The 17408-nt window shown below is 43.5% G+C and overlaps 1 protein-coding gene across 2 annotated transcripts in view; it reads left to right on the top strand.

The window, feature by feature from the left end:
- Positions 1-17408, top strand: part of TULP4 (TUB like protein 4) — a 411660-nt gene that overhangs the window by 350242 nt on the left and 44010 nt on the right. For both annotated transcript variants that reach the window (XM_077283286.1, XM_077283285.1), the window contains exon 11: positions 13642-13786. In XM_077283286.1, the coding sequence (XP_077139401.1) occupies positions 13642-13786 (145 nt within the window). The remainder of the gene's footprint in view (positions 1-13641; positions 13787-17408) is intronic.

Below are 17408 nucleotides of genomic sequence, written 5' to 3'. Positions count from 1 at the left end.
ATCGTGCAGCCATGCCAGAGTCCATAGTGCTCGTAGATCGTGCAGCCATGCCAGAGTCCATAGTGCTCGTAGAGCAGAAGGCCATGCCAGGGTCCATTGTGCTTGTAGAGCGGAAGGCCATGCCTGGGTCCTGCTGCATTGTGGTGGTGGTGGAGCTGAAGGCCATGCCAGGGTCCATTGTGCTCGTAGAGTGGAAGGCCATGCCTGGGTCCTGCTGCATCGTGGTGGGGGTGGAGCGGAAGGCCATGCCAGGGTCCATTGTGCTCGTAGAGCGGAAGGCCATGCCTGGGTCCTGCTGCATCGTGGTGGTGGTGGAGCGGAAGGCCATGCCAGGGTCCATTGTGCTCGTAGAGCGGAAGGCCATGCCTGGGTCCCGCTGCATCGTGGTGGTGGAGCGGAAAGTCATGCCAGGGTCCTGCTGCTGCATCGTGGTGGCGGTGCGGAAGGCCATGCCAGGGTCCTGCTGCTGCATCTTGGTGTCAGTGGAGGAGGTCCAAGCAGGAGCAGCGGTTGTCATGGTGGTGGCGGTGGGCTGTCCTACAGCACTCGGCATGGTGGTGGTGCTGTACTGGTGTCCGGCAGTGCTAGGAATGGAGGTGGCTGTGCAGTGGTATGCAGCAGAGGTCAGCATTGAGGTCAGTCGTGACAGTGTGGGCACAGGTGGATATGCCGTCACTGTCTGCTGAAAATACCGACTCTGCTGCATAGCCTGCACGTAAGCAGCATTGCAGGCCTGCATGACACTAAGCTGGAGATCTGGAGTAAGGTGTTCCGACATGCCCTGTTCAATTTGGTTAAAAAAATGATGTGCTGGCCTCTGGAGGTCGGCTTTTACTTGGTCCAGGCTTTAGGTGACCTCCTGGATACGTGTATTCATATGGCTAATGGCAGTATCCAGTCGGTCACCCAAAGCCTTGAGTCTATCGTGAAAAACCGAGCTCAAGTGCAGAAATTCGGGCATGAGTGACCTGCCCGATGCCCTCTGCCGCTGCCGGAAGGAGCCCAAAAAAAAATGGGCAGAGGCAGAGGACTGGGAAAGGGGAACACCTGATGGACCAGCTTCCTGGTCTCCAGTTAGTGTGGCAGGCCCACTTGCTGCAGCGCTGCTGGATGGCTGGGACGGGTCCGTGGCTCTCTGATGAAGGACCGCTCCAGAACCTGGGTCAACAGTGCTGCTCCATGTGCTGTGAACAAAGGAAAAAAAATGAATACCTAAAATTTACCAAACGCCAACTCCTGTTGAACAGAAACATACAGATTATGGCAATACAACACAACCTAATACACAGGAGAAATACTTACGTTCTCTGGGCAAGGACTGGTCTTAAAAATGCCAGAATGCGATGGTATTTATACTTTCGGATCCTGGCTCCAGAACCACTGGGAACACGGCTCTCTTGACGCAGGTCCTTGTTGAAGCGGTCCTTCAAGGAACGCCAACGTGTTTTGACTCTGCCCACTGTTGAAAAAAACAAAACATAATGGTTAGAAAATGTACTTTTGGCCGTGCTCACACAACTGTGTGTGATGAGAGAAACTCCTGAGAGTTTCTCTCATCACACACAGTTGTGTGAGCACGGCCAAGGTCTCTGCTGCTTCACACTGCATTGCAATACTTACCAAATGCAGTTCGGACCTGAGTCGGGGCGTTGTTCCAGCCATCCCACATCGCTTTGGCCACCTCATTCCATAGGCGCCGGATCGTCACGTTGTCCGAGTGCTGTGGAACCCGGGTGTCCCACAACGGGACTCGCTCATGGACCAGGGAGATGAGGATATCGTTGTCAATGAGGTCCTCATCCTGTTCTGGAACCTAAAACATAAATGAAGACATTAAATGTTGTATACATTAACATAAGGAAAAGAAAGTAAACAGAGGCTGAGAAATGGCATGAATAAGGAAAGTCAAGATAAAAAAGGAGTCCAGAAGAAAATTGTAAAGAAAGAGGAAAGTAAAGAAAGGAAGATTCAAGAATACTAAAGTGAGGATACAGTAAACAGTCAGCCAGGTATACTTACACGCTGCTGCCTTGACACTCGACCGTGACCCCGCTGCTCTTGCCCAGTCTCTGCCGAAGTGGAAGAAGTGCTCCAAATAAAGGAAAACAAATTGTCATGTGTAGATGTGACAGTGAATACTTACCAATCTGAGGAGGTGAGTACTCACTTCACTGACATGTTCGGCTTCAGAAGGCCCAGGACCTTGCTCCTCATCAGAAGAAGAAGACATTCTGATGCATTCAGAAAGAAAGAAATTGCAGAAATTTGGACATGTAGAGTCAGAAAATAGAAAATAAAGGCATTGGCTAGGATATACTCACATTGTTCTGAGTGTAGATTCCTTCCTGTGTCTGCTCTGTTGCGTCTGGAAAGCTTTTCTGTCTGCTGAGTAGTGACCTGCAACTGTCCACTCCCTCCCTTTATCACCTTGTATGTGGGGGATGGCTAATCAGTGTCTAGACGTGTTTTTCTCTGGTGCAATGCATATGTTCAGGAACGCAAGTAAACGCATGTGCTTGCGGCCGCATGTGTTCACATAGACAGCAATGCGATTTTTTGACGCATTTCTTCCGCTAACAACCGCATACGCTTCTAGGCGGCAAATTGACGCCTCTAAAATTACTACATGTAGCGTTTACCGCGCCAAACCGCAGATGACGAAACAACGCATGCGTCGTCAAAATGCAATCAAACGCAGACACTTGCGTCCCTAATGTTAAATATAGGCATACACAACACATGCGGATTATTGCGGAAGAAACACTGCGGACACAACCGCAAATGTGAAACCAGCCTAAGTGTTTTTGAATATGCAAATTGAATCAGGAGCCCCATATAATGCTCCATACAAAATGCACCCCATATAATGCTCTATAAAGTTTATGATGGGCCCCATAGGATGCTCCATACAAATTACGCTCCATATAATGCTCCAAAAAGTTTGATGGGCCCCATAAGATGCTTCATACAAAAATATGCCCCATATAATGCTGCACAAAGGTTGATTATGGCCCCATAAGATGCTCCATAGAAAATGTGCCCCATATAATGCTGCATAAAGGTCGATTATGGCCCCATAAGATGCTCCATAGAAACATTTGTCCCATATAATGCTGCACAAAGGTTGATTTTGGCCCCATAAGATACTTCATAGAATATTATGCCCCATATGCTGACCTCTCGTCGCTCAGGCCCACGGCACTTGCAATACTCACCTGTCCCCGTTCCACTGCCGCGCCGCTGTGTCTTCCAGGTCCTCTGGCTGTGACGTTCAGGCAGAGGTCGCGCACTAAACACGTAATCGCGCCCTCTGACCTGAACGTCACAGCCAGAGGACGCGGAAGACTGCCCCCGATGGTGAAACGGGGACAGGTGAATATCGCGCATTGTTCACACCCCCCATCATACTCACCCTCCCGGCGTGGTCCCTTGCAGCTTCTCTGATGCGATGGTCTCCCGGTGCCAGCAGCTTGTTCTGGTGTTCAGCGGTACTGCACATTAAAGTAATGAATATGCGCTCCACCCCTATGGGAGTGGTGTTGCATCCATATTCATTACTTTAATGAGCGGTACCACGTGAGCGCTGAACACAGCTAGAGCTGCCGGCGCCCGGAGACCATCGCATCGTTGAAGCTGCCAGGGACCGCACCGGGAGGGTGAGTATGATGTGACAGCTGCCCCTCCCCCACCGACCCCCTGGGACAACGACTCGAGTGTAAGCCGAGAGGGGCACTTTCAGCCTAAAAAAATGGGCTGAAAATCTTGGCTTATACTTGAGTACATATGGTACTTATAAAGCTAATGCAAAACACAGTTCTGAAAGCTAGATATAAATTGTTTAAGTGATAATCAATGCAAGATATAAAATATTAACCAAAACAAATGTACAGATAGGTCCATATATATTTGGACAGAGACAACATTTTTCTTATTTTGGTTATAGACATTACCACAATGAATTTTAAACAAAGCAATTCAGATGCAGTTGAAGTTCAGACTTTCAGCTTTCATTTGAGGGTATCCACATTAAAATTGGATGAAGGGTTAAGGAGTTTCAGCTACTTAACATGTGCCACCCTGTTTTTAAAGGGACCAAAAGTAATTGGACAATTGACTCCAAGGCTATTTCATGGACAGGTGTGGGCAATCCCTTCGTTATGTCATTCTTAATTAAGCAGATAAAAGGCCTGGAGCTGATTTGAGGTGTGGTGCTTGCATTTGGAAGGTTTTGCTGTGAAGTAAACATGCGGTCAAAGGAGCTCTCCATGCAGGTGAAGCAAACCATCCTTAAGCTGCGAAAACAGAAAAAACCCATCCGAGGAATTGCTACAATATTAGGAGTGGCAAAATCTACAGTTTGGTACATCTTGAGAAAGAAAGAAAGCACTGGTGAACTCAACAATGCAAAAAGACCTGGGCGCCCACGGAAGACAACAGTGGTGGATGATCGCAGAATAATCTCCATGGTGAAGAGAAACCCCTTCACAACAGCCAACCAAGTGAAGAACACTCTCCAGGAGGTAGGCGCATCAATATCCAAATCTACCATAAAGAGAAGACTGCATGAAAGTAACTACAGAGGGTTCACTGCACGGTGCAAGCCACTCATAAGCATCAAGAATAAAAAGGCTAGACTGGACTTTGCTAAAAAACATCTAAAAAAGCCAGCACAGTTCTGGAATAACATTCTTTGGACAGATGAAACAAAGATCAACCTCTACCAGAATGATGGCAAGAGAAAAGTATGGCGAAGGCGTGGTACAGCTCATGATCCAAAGCATACCACATCATCTGTAAAACATAGTGGAGGCAGTGTGATGGCTTGGGCATGCATGGCTGCCAGTGGCACTGGGTCACTAGTGTTTATTGATGATGTGACACAGGACAGAAGCAGCCGAATGAATTCTGAGGTATTCAGAGACATACTGTGTGCTCAGATCCAGCCAAATGCAGCCAAACTGATTGGTCGTCGTTTCATACTACAGATGGACAATGACCCAAAACATAAAGCCAAAGCAACCCAGGAGTTAATTAAAGCAAAGAAGTGGAATATTCTTGAATGGCCAAGTCAGTCACCTGATCTCAACCCAATTGAGCATGCATTTCACTTGTTAAAGACTAAACTTCAGACAGAAAGGCCCACAAACAAACAGCAACTGAAAACCACCGCAGTGAAGGCCTGGCAGAGCATCAAAAAGGAGGAAACACATCGTCTGGTGATGTCCATGAGTTCAAGACTTCAGGCAGTCATTGCCAACAAAGGGTTTTCAACCAAGTATTAAAAATGAACATTTCATTTAAAATTATTGAATCTGTCCAATTACTTTTGGTCCCTTTAAAAACAGGGTGGCACATGTTAAGTAGCTGAAACTCCTTAACCCTTCATCCAATTTTAATGTGGATACCCTCAAATGAAAGCTGAAAGTCTGAACTTCAACTGCATCTGAATTGTTTTGGTTAAAATTCATTGTGGTAATGTCTTTAACCAAAATTAGAAAAATGTTGTCTCTGTCCAAATATATATGGACCTAACTGTAACTACCTTGTATGTTGCTATACTCAGTCTTGCCATGACGTATTACCTGAGACATGAAACTGTCTTCTACAACCTCACTTTTGTAGCAGAGTTTACATGTTCCTCACCCAGTTTTAAGCATCCTACACAGATGTTTCAGTTAATGAGTGTTTCAACTTACATATGAAGATGATGATCAATTATCACCTGCTTGGTATAATTCACCTGCAAATTACTATAATCCTAGAAAATTCTTGACTTTAGCAAGTTTTCTTAGAAGAATTGATGCTGTTTTCAGTACAAAGGGTGGTCACGTCAAATATTTAATTGATTTAGATTTCCCTATTGTTCATTCACTTTGCATTTTGTTACTTGATAAAAATAAATCAGCAACACTTCTACTTTTTTAAAGCATTCTTTCTTTTATGTATTTTATCCACACCTGCCTAAATCTTTTGTAAAATACAGTGTGTGTAATATGCAAAATCAGTAGCATGTGTGTGAGTATACTGTATAATTCCCCAAAATGTGGGCCAAACCATAGTTGACCTGAAAAGGAGAGAGACTTTCCAGTGGACTGACTCACACGAGGGTTGAGCGCAAATTCTGCCATGGGCAATACCTCACACCAGTCTTCCTGTTTGGAAGAGGCCAGGCATCTCAAAATTTGCTCCAAGGATTGGTTTGTGCGTTCAGTCTGTCCTTTAGACTCTGGATGATAGGCAGAGGAAACAGGCAGCATAATCTCCAGCTTCTTACAAAAAGCTCTCCAAAACCTGGCCACAAACTGCACACCTCTGTCCAACACCACATTTACAGGCACTCCATGCAACTGGACAACATGCTGTATAAATAAGCAGGCCAAAGTTTCAGCAGACAGTAATGCAGGTAGAGGTACAAAGTGGATTTGTTTGAAGAACCTATCCACCACCACCCATACCACTGAGTTGCCCCTGGAAGGAGGAAGATTTGTCCATGGCCTACAAATGTGTCCATGGCCTATCCGGAATTGGCAAACCAATTCCCCAGCCGGGTAAGAGAACTCTTGTAATGGGGGCACACCCCACATGCAGTCACAAACTTTTTAACATCTGATACCATAGAGGGCCACCAGAAACCTCTAGCAACAGCTCCCTGCGTAGCTGCAATCCCAGGATGGGCACTTAACACAGAATCGTGAAACTCCTGCAGGAGTCTGAGACAGAACAGTTCGGGTACAAATAACTATCTTGGAGGTTTACTACCAGGAGCCCTTGTTTGGGCCTCCAAAATCTCTGCAAATCGGAAGAGATTTCAGCCACCACTACTCCTGGCTGAAGAATAGAGGAGGGAGGTTCTGAAGGGGACACAGAATCAAACTTCGGGATAAAGCATCAGCCTTAATATTTTTAGATCCCGGGCGGAATGTAATGGTAAATTGAAATCAAGATAAAAAAAGCAACCGACAAGCAGGCCAAATTTTTATCATCAGTGATAACTGTAATGGGGTGGACGGCCCCCTCCAAGAAATGCCTCCATTCTCCAAAAGCCAACTTAACCGCCAACAATTCCCTGTTGCCAGCATCATAATTTCTCTCGGCTTCAGATTAGTGAGTGTGGAAGGACCCTGAGACAAAACTGCCCCCACCTCAGAAGCGTCAACCTTCACAATAAAGGGTCTTGACGGATCCTACACAGGAGCTGAAATAAAACATCTTTTTAGTGTCGTGAAATAATTTTTGGCAGCTACAGACAAATTTTTCACATCAGCCCCCTTGAGGGTGAGGTCTTTCAAAGGCTTTACACTTCTGAAAAACCCTTAATGAACTTCCTATAGAATTTAGAAAAGCGCAAAAATCGCTGCAACCCCTTCAAGTCATGATGCTGCACCCACTTTGTAATGGCCTGGACCTTTTTAGGATCCATGCTGAATCCCTCCCCTGACACAATTAAACCCAGAAAAGACAGTTCTTGCACATAAAATTAACATTTTTCCAGTTTAGCATATATATGATTCTCCTTGAGTCTCCCAAGAACCATATGCAGATGGTAAAAGTGGATGTTACTGTCCACTGAGTACACTAAAATGTCATCCAGGTAGATGACCACATAACGCCCAATTAGGTCAGATAAAATAACATTAATGAAGTTTTGAAAAATTGCAGGAGCGTTAGTGAGACCAAAAGGCATAACTAAGTTTTCAAACAGCCCTTCAGTCTTCAGGAACACTGTTTTCCATTCATTCCCTTCCCGGACCCTTATAAGGTTATAAGCCCCTCGTAAATCGAGCTTAGAGAACCATTTGTCCCCCGTGAGTTGGTTACATAAATCGGGGATCAGAGGAAGAGGGTACTTTTTTTACCGTAATTTTGTTCAGTTCCCGTAAGTCGCACACCACCATCTTTCTTTTTTACGAAAAAGAACCCCGCTGCCATGGGTGAAACAGAAGCCCGAATATGCCCCTTGCGGAGACTCTCTGCTATGTACTTCTTCATGGCTTGATGCTCAGCCCCGGACAAATTAAACAGGTGAGCCTTGGGTATCTTGGCTTACGGGAATAAATCAATGGCACAATCAAAAGGTCTATGTGTTGGAAGCGCCTCAGCCTCGCTTTTGGAAAACACATCTTCAAATTCCTTCATGTATTCCGGAATACCCTCCAGACCGACAGACGACACAGATACAGATTTTACAGGGGTGACAAGAGGTACCAGGTTACAACATATACCATTATCCTTACATCCCCATTGAGTGATTTCTCAGTCACCCAATCAATGATAGGATTATGGCGTTGAAACCATGGCATCCCTAGTACCAATCCAGCAGGCAAATTATCTAGAACAAAACAATTTTTCCACATGAGTAGAACTCATTTTCAGAGAACAAAATTCAGACATGAAACAAATTCCATCCCCGGTAAGAGGAGACCAGTCAATAGCCACAATTTTAACAGGATCCTTAAGCCTGACTGTCTTATTAAGAGTCATCACCCAGGCATCGATCAGGTTAATGGTAGAGCCGCAGTCAACAAAGGACCAAAGCAAGTTCCAATTCCACCTGAAGCAAAATTTTAGCAAGTGAGGAAAAATGTACCTGGTAGTCTGGGTAACTTCCTCGATCGTTACCCAGACTTAGGCGTTTCCCGACAGCTTAGCAGAAGAGGGACAGTCCCTTTTTCCAATGTCCGGAGGCTCCACATTAAAAGCATAGTTGGTTGTCTCTGCTATGTCTTCTCTCTCTTTCCATTATCGGCATAGCCTCAAGCTCCATGGGCTCAGGGACGGACGTAGTGTCACACAGGTTGGAATATAATGGAGACACCTGCCGCATCATTCCCCTGGCACGGAGTCTCTGGTCCATGCGGAACTCCTGCGTCATGGCGTCCTCCAGGGTGTCAGGGGGCGGATGTAGGGCCAGAGCTTCCTGTAAACGATTGGACAGACCCCTGCAGAACAACCCCCTCAGGGCAGTTTCATTACAGGATACTTCAGCCGCCCAGCATCTAAACTCTGAGCCGAACCATTCGGCTGAAGTGCCCCTTTGTGTAACACTCATCACTTTGTCATCTGCCAGACGCACTCTATCAGGCTCGTCATAAATGTTCCCCAAAGCCTCAAAGAACAGATTCACCGACATACATTCAGAAGCAGAGGGAGAGAGAGAAATCCCATGCATATGGAGCCCCCCTTAAACAAGGACATAATCCTTACCCTCTGCCTGTCATTACCAGAAGCTCGGGGACGTAACTCAAAAAACAGCTTGCATCCCTCTTTAAAAACCCTCAACAATTTTTTTATCCCTGGAATAATCGTCTGGTAACTTTACCGGTGGTTCGGGGTCCACTAGGGATACGTCAGTGGGGCCACCATCCTGAGTCCACAACGGAACCGGACCCTGTAGAGCGCCCGTCACATCTCTCTGCACTTGTTGGTGCGAGTGAACCAGGGCTTGCTGCTCCATGGACAGCTTCTGCATAAGTTGGGAGAGCTCATTAACCTGCTCTGTGAAAGCCCGTACTGGATCCATAATAAACTCCCACCAAACCACTTGGAAGAGACTGTATGGTCAGTTATAATGTCAAGGCTCCCGGGTGTAATTACTACTGGGAGGCTACTCGCTGCAGTATGGGAGCCCAGAGAAGAACAGTGGAGAACTCATTGGGTAGCAAGCAGGACCTGAACTATGTGACCGAGGAGGAGTAGACATGGGCGGAGCCAGGCACCAGGGTGCAAGGAGGCGAACGGTGCCAGAGAGTAGTCAAATGTGCCGAGGTCAATAACCAGGGGATAAGCGAGGTACCGGGGGGTGAGACAGGATAGTCAGGTGGAAGCCGGAAGTCAGAAAGCCGAGTAAGTGAATGGATAGAAACACAAAGCAGGGAAGCCGCGAGGATAAAACAGACCACATAAGGCACGGAGAGCAAACAAACAACACAGTATGCACATGCACACCAGGAGGTCTGGCAGACAGAACGAACATATAACTGACAGGGACTCCTAGTCCACCGTGGGTATTAATATCCCTCCCAGATCCAAGAGGAGGCCACAACACTTAACCCTGAGAGGGCAGGGCATTAACCCTGTCCAAACTATGACAACACTTTTCCAAAAGGGCTTTGGAAAGCAGAGTCCTAGAATGAACCAGATTTATTATTAATGTGTCCCACAATTTTAGCGCAAAATAATGGTCTAATATGAACTAACCAAATAGATCGTTTTAGTAAAAAGTGTCACTTGCCTATTAGGCTATGTGCGCACGTTGCGTATTTGCTCGCAGAAATATCTGCAAGGTTTCTGCACCTCTTGGCAGAAAAGCATAGTTGAAAATACGCTCATTTTTTATGCGTTTTTGCATGCATTTTTGTAAATCCACAGAGCTAAATAAAGTTATGTTAAAAAATAATAATAATTGTGATGTCATTTCCTTTTTCAACCTTTTCAGCCAGATACCCTCATTAATAGTAAATAAAGACACACATTCACACACCAGCCTATGTAGGAGCATTGACATAATTAACCTACATATGCTGTAACAAAAAATCAACTGTCAGAAATCTGCGTGAAATGCAATATCTGTTTAATTTTCCAAACATTGAAAAAAAAATTGTGTGGGCTTCCCTGTAATTTTAGTAACCAGCAGAGGGAAAACCGACGGCTGAGGGCTGATGTTAATATTCTGGGAAGGAGAAAATAGTAAAAGGTTCCCAGGCTATTAATATAAACTCACAACTGTTTGTTTAGTCTTTACTGGCTAGTTTACAGGGGAACCCCAGAAAAAAGTTGACATGGGGTCCCCCTATAAAAATCGAACCAGCAAAGGCTAGACAGACAGCTGCGGGCTGAAAATAATAGCCTGGGAAAGGGGCCATGGATATTGGCGTCCTCCCCAGGCTAAAAACATCAGCTCTCAGCCGCCCCAGAAATAGTGCATCTGGCACTTAGCCTCGCTCGTCCCACTTTCCCTGTAGCGGTGGCAAGTGGGGTTCATATTTGAGGGGTTGATGTCACCTTTGTGTTGTCAGGTGACATCATGTACACAGGTTAGTAATGGAGAGGTTTCTATCAGACACGTATCCATTACTAATCCTATAGTTACATGGTATATAAAGACACAGCCAGAATAAAGTCCTTTCTTTGAAATAATCACACAGACTCCTTTACTGAATCTAAATTTACCATACTTACTGAAAGCCTAGTCCCCGACACCCTTGTCTCCTGCAAACAATAAAAAAAATAATAAACCAACATATAATACTATCCTGTCCAACGTAGTCCATTTAATACCGAGTGTCCCACAGCAATCTCACGTGTAGAACAGTTACATCTGGAGATGTGATCACTCTACCCAGCTTCCGGCTATACGCTGACACTACTGATTCCGCCGTGAGAGTTCACAGGAGTTCATCAGCTCCGGTGCTCTCACTTACGGCACTACCGCTGTGTGAGAACTTTCCACGCAGCATTGCCGCAAGTGAGAGCATCAGAGCTGATGAACTCCGGTGAACTCTCACGTTGGCTCAGTAATACGCTCCGGGAGCGATTACCGCCTCTCAGTATATCGCCGGCAGCCGGGTGAGATCAGTATTAAAATGGACTACGGCGGAAAGGTGAGTATATGTTGGATTATTATTTTTGATTGTTTGCAGGAGACACGGACATCGGGGATTAGGCGTTCGGTGAGTATGTATTTTGTTTGTGAATATGGAAATGTTTTGATTTTTTTTTTACAATTGAACTTGGGCCGTATGATGAGACTCCCATCATGATTCTCCCATTATTGGCTCATGCTGTCTCTGTTATATGTGACAAAACACGTAGCCTGATGGGAGTAGTAGTCCCACGCACATAGTCTGCGCCACACACAGAGACAAACGCACATATTTTACACCCACACACTCTTCCTCCTTCTGACATCATTTCCCTTTGACAAATCGCAGCGTTTTGGGCAGCAAATACGCAAACCTTTTTACACCTGCGTTTTTGCTGCAGATTTGACTGACTCAATTGAAGTCAATGAGTCAAAAATGCAGTGAAAATGCAAAAAGAATTCACATACTGCAGAAAATAAAACGCTGCAAATACAGACGGAAATTTACTGATCATGTGCATAACACTTAAGGATTGTCATTGCATTACCTTGCATAAGTATTCCATTGTGTTTTTGGAGCATTTACGCGAGTAAAAAAACACATAAAAATGCACCATGTGCACATATCCTTAGGGTGGACCAATTTTATCATGCAGTGTATACTACTGTAATTAACTTGATGAAAATTCTGCCTGTCTCCCTAGGTCTTTAATTTAGTATTTTAATACATTTTAGCCATTGTGATTTCTCCTAGAAGCAGTGCTAATATTCTCCTTGGTCTGTTGCTGTTATTGCGGCTCACTCCCAATAAGGCAAGTTCCACTTCCAGATAGAGCCCAGGAAGAAGAGTAGTGCATTTTCTAGATGAAAGTGACAATGATTTTCTACACTACAACTCCTTTAACTCTATAAACAGATTGAAATCAGGGTGGATAAAAATCAATGTTTTTTTTAAAAAATAAAAAAAATCGGATTTTTTTGATTTAAATCGGATTTTTTTGATTTAAATCGGATTTTTTTCAATAAACTGCTTTTTGAGGAAAATATTTTACCATCCAAAGGTTCTTCCATCATGAGATAAAGCTGAGTTGTTTAACTCAGTAGAATAAAGGCTGTATATGTGTAACATTCACAATGCCATGCTCTTCCAGAGGTTTCTGTAGGATGCTGACTATCCAACAAGTTTGGGCATGTCAACTGAATGGAAAAAGAAACTAAACCAAAAGTGAAACCAAGCTAGAAGTGTGGAATTAAAGGGGCAGTATGAACAAAATGTGGAGGCTATTAATAGTTTATACAATTAAGACATGCTGCTTTTAAACACCTACCTATTGCCATATAGTAAAACAAAAAAGATTTTTACTTACTTTGGGGTCCCCCCCTCACCCTGGCGTTAGATCGTTGCCCCTAGTTTCGTCCGTGTAACTATGGGCGCACATGCGCACTGCTCTCACTTCTCATTTTAATCGTGATTTATATTAAAAAAAAACCTTTTGATTTAAATCAGTGATTTAAATCATGATTAAAATCATGATTTAAATCGATCCGATTTAAATAGAAAAAAATCTTTTGATTTAAATCGTGATTTAAATCATGATTTAAATTGGCGTGATTTAAATCAATCCACCCTGATTGAAATCAAAAAGTCATCTTCCTGTTGCTGCATTATTTCTCATGTAAGGGAAGTATAAAATCAACTATTGTTAAATGTCGTTTGAATGAAACTAATTATTGCACCATATAGTGGAGATATGTGCCGTCCCCTTTCCCAATCCAGATCTTAGCAGGATGTGTAATGTGCTGTCTGTGCAAGTTGGCCTTTTGTGAAGATTTCTCATCCCATGTGACCACTGCAGCCTATCAGATTTGGCAGTCCTCACATGAAATGAGGTGTTATTGTAGGAAACCAGTTTGTACAGAGACCTGCAGAAGACCAGTTAAGGAAACCATAAAACAGAGAAGGTGATTATAGTGTTCATTAGATTTGCAGCAGTAGTGTAAAAAAATATATGTACTTATTTGTCTTAAATCAACATTTTTTACCAATATTCTGTTAATAGAATTAACATAGAAGCAAGAAAATCCCCAAAGCTGTCACGTGCTGCACAAGAGATATCAAGGTCACCTCGATTACCTATAAGGAAGCCTTCCATTGGGTCACCAAACTTAACTCGAAGAGAATTTCCTTTAGATGATATCACACAGGTGAGATTGATAACATACATGCAATTTTTGCAATGTGAAAATCTAACTCCTATGACTGATATACACTAGTGTTCAAAAGTTTAGGTCTAAGGGGTAACGTTTCTCCTTATGGAGAGTGACATACCATGTCATATTGCACGACTCGTTAAAGGGTTGATTGTGACTTGTAGGATCGCTACTTCCAACAGGTGGCGCTATAGAGTTAAGTCCTCTTTTTCTCAGAAGAGGCAATTTGCATACAAAAGTTTAGGGTCACCCAGACAATTTTGTGTTTTCCATGAAAACTCATACTTTTATTAATCAAATGAGTTGCCAAATGAATTGAAAATCTAGTCCAGACATTGACAAGGTTCGAAAAAAAAGAAATTTATTTGAAATAATAATTTTCTCCTTCAAACTTTGCTTTCAGACCTTTGGCATTCTAGCAGTTAATTTGCTGAGGTAGTCTGGAGAAATTTCACCCCATGCATCCAGAAGCCCCTCCCACAAGTTGGTTTGGCTTGATGGGCACTTTTTCCGTACCATACGGTCAAGCTACTCCCACAACAGCTCAATGGGGTTGAGATCTGGTGACTGTGCTGGCCACTCCATTACAGATAGAATACCAGCTGCCTGCTTCTTCCTTCGCCATGGCATGGCGTTGCAAAATTGAGTGATAGCCTTCCTTATTCAAAATCCCTTTTACCTTGCACAAATCTCCTACTTTACCATCACCAAAGCAACCCCAGACCATCACATTACTTCCACCATGCTTGACAGATGGTGTCAGGCACTCTTGCAGCATCTTTTCAGTTGTTCTGCATCTCACAAATGTTCTTCTGTGTGATACAAACACCTCAATCTTTGAATTGTCTGTCCATAACACTTTTTTCCAATCTTCCTCTGTCCAATGTCTGTGTTCTTTTGCCCATATTAATCTTTTCCTTTTATTAGCCAGATACGGCTTTTTCTTTGCCACTCTGCCGTGAAGTCCCACATCCTGAAGTCACCTATTCAGTGTAGACGTTGACACTGGCGTTTTGCGTGTACTATTTAATGAAGCTGCCAGTTGAGGACCTGTGAGGCGTCGATTTCTCAAACTACAGACTCTAATGTACTTGTCTTGTTGCTCAGTTGTGCAGCGGGGCCTCCCACTTCTCTTTCTACTCTGGTTAGAGCCTGTTTGTGTGTAGTACACACCGTTGTAGGAAATCTTCTGTTTCTTGGCAATTTCTCACGTGGAATAGCCTTCATTTCTAAGAACAAGAATAGACTCTCGAGTTTCACATGAAAGTTCTTTTTTTCTGGCCATTTTGAGAGTCTAATGGAACCAACAAATGTAATGCTGCAGATTCTCAACTAGCTCAAAGGAAGGTCAGGTTTATAGGTTCTCTAATCAGCCAAACTGTTTTCAACTGTGCTAACATACTTGCACAAGGGTTTTCAAGGGTATTCTAACCATCCATTAGTCTTCTTACACAGTTAGCAAACACAAAATACCATAAGAACACTGGAGTGATGGTTGTTGGAAATGGGCCTCTAAACACCTATGAAGATATTGTATTACAAACCAGACGTTTTCAGCTAAAATAGTCATTTACCACATTAACAATGTATAGAGTGTATTTCTGAATCACTTAATGTTAGCTTTGTTGGAAATAACTGTGCTTTTCTTTCAAAAATAAGGAAATTTCTAAGTGACCCTAAACTTTTTAACAGTAGTGTAAAGCTATAAACATACAGTACTTACAGCTTCACACTAGTGGATTAAATCCATATTCAACTTCGTTGTAACTTTCATTACTTGAATTTTACCCCGACATTGCATTTCAGAGCCCTTCTCTCAGGAAGTGATGTGTAGATGATGATTGCTGCCTTTATCCTTCAGCTGAGACCTCCAAACAAAGCTGGACCCAACTAGCGAAATCAGAGATATAAGTAGCAAATGGGAGACTCTGGGAAACACTGCCATAAGTATTGTAGGAAAGTGTAAAAGATTTTACCAGACTACACTGTGTTCCAAATTATTATGCAAATAATATTTCCTCATATTTTCTCTAAATTACCTATCTGAATTGCAGTCATTGTTATTTTCCAGTCATCTACTATTCTAGTATAATTGCAATGTTGTGGAACAAACTGCCTACAAAACCAGTATATTTAAAAAAAAAAAATAAACACTCAAAATGCATGTTCCAAATTATTATGCACAGCAGAGTTTTCAACCTTTTTTTTTTTATTTTGAACAAAAAAATGGTCAATTGTGAAGTTATAAGCATTATCAGCTTATTACAAAATGAAATCAAACAGTTTTCAAGTGAAAACTTTATTCTAGGTGATGTTACATTTGCACATAGGACCCCTTGTTCGAAAGAAGCTTCTGAACTCTCTTGTCCATTGAATTTGTCAGTTTTTGGATGGTTTCTGCTTCAATTGTTTTGCATGTGGACAGAATACCCTCCCAGAGCTGTTGCTTAGATGTGAACTGCCTCCTGCCATCATAGACACTCCTTTTGATGATGCTCCAGAGGTTCTCAATGGGGTTGAGGTCAGGGGAAGATGGTGGCCACTCCATAAGTTTGTCCTCTTTTATGCCCATAGCAGCCAGAGATGCAGATGTGTTTTTTGCAGCATGAGACGGTGTATTATCATGCATGAAAATGATCTTGCTGCGGAAAGCACGGTTCTTCCTCTTGAACCATGGCAGGAAGTGTTGTTTTAGAAACTCCACATAGATTATGGAGTTCATCTTTACCCCTTCAGGGATCATAAAGGGGCCGACAATCTCTATCCCCATGATTCCAGCCCAAAACATTACTCCACCTCCTTGTTGGCGCCTTAGCCGTGTTTTCATGGGGTGTCCATCAACCAGCCATCCTCCACTCCACCCATCTGGACCATTGAGCGTTGCACGGCATCATCGGTGAACAAAACAGTTTGGAAGTCACATGTATAGAAATAGAGGTAAAAAACCAGCTCCAAGCCACCACCGCAGATGCACGGAACTCCACGCTGATCAACGAGGTCAAATCCAAAGGAAGAAAAAAACATGTTCCAGCTCCATGGTAAAATTTTGGTTTTTTGTTTGTTTGTTTGTTTTTTTTTTTTTATCTTGGAAGTCAGTCTTCATGTATCGTTTGGCCCACTGGAGCTGTTTCTGCTTGTGTGCTGTGGATAGAGGTGGTCGACAGGATGGCTTACGCACAGCTGCAAACCTCTGAAGGACCCTGCATCTTGTTGTTTTGGGGACGTTGGAGGCACCAGCAGCTTCAAAAACTTGTCTGCTGCTATGACAAGGCATTTTTGCAGCTGCTCTTTTAACCTTACGCAATTGCCTGTTGGAAAGAGTCCTCAATTTTTCCTTATCAGCACGCACACGTGTGTGCTGGGAATCAGCTACATACTTCTTGATTGTGCGATGATCACGATGAAGTGTCTTGGCAATGTTGATTGTAGTCATGCCTTGACCTAAATACTCCACAATTTGTTGCTTCTCAGCAGCCGACACATCCTTTTTCTTTCCCATTTTGGCCAAAAATGTAGGCTGCTTAATAATGTGGAACAGCCTTCTTAAGTAGTCTTGCCTTTATTTGGACACACCTGCCAAACTAATTTGCACAGGTATCTGCAATTGCTTTCAGTG

This window comes from Ranitomeya variabilis, chromosome 2 (genome assembly GCF_051348905.1).
Source record: "Ranitomeya variabilis isolate aRanVar5 chromosome 2, aRanVar5.hap1, whole genome shotgun sequence".
In the NCBI taxonomy this organism is placed as follows: Eukaryota; Metazoa; Chordata; class Amphibia; order Anura; family Dendrobatidae; genus Ranitomeya; species Ranitomeya variabilis.
The sequence above is the reverse complement of the archived record's forward strand: the minus strand, read 5'-3'. Positions and strand labels throughout refer to the sequence as shown.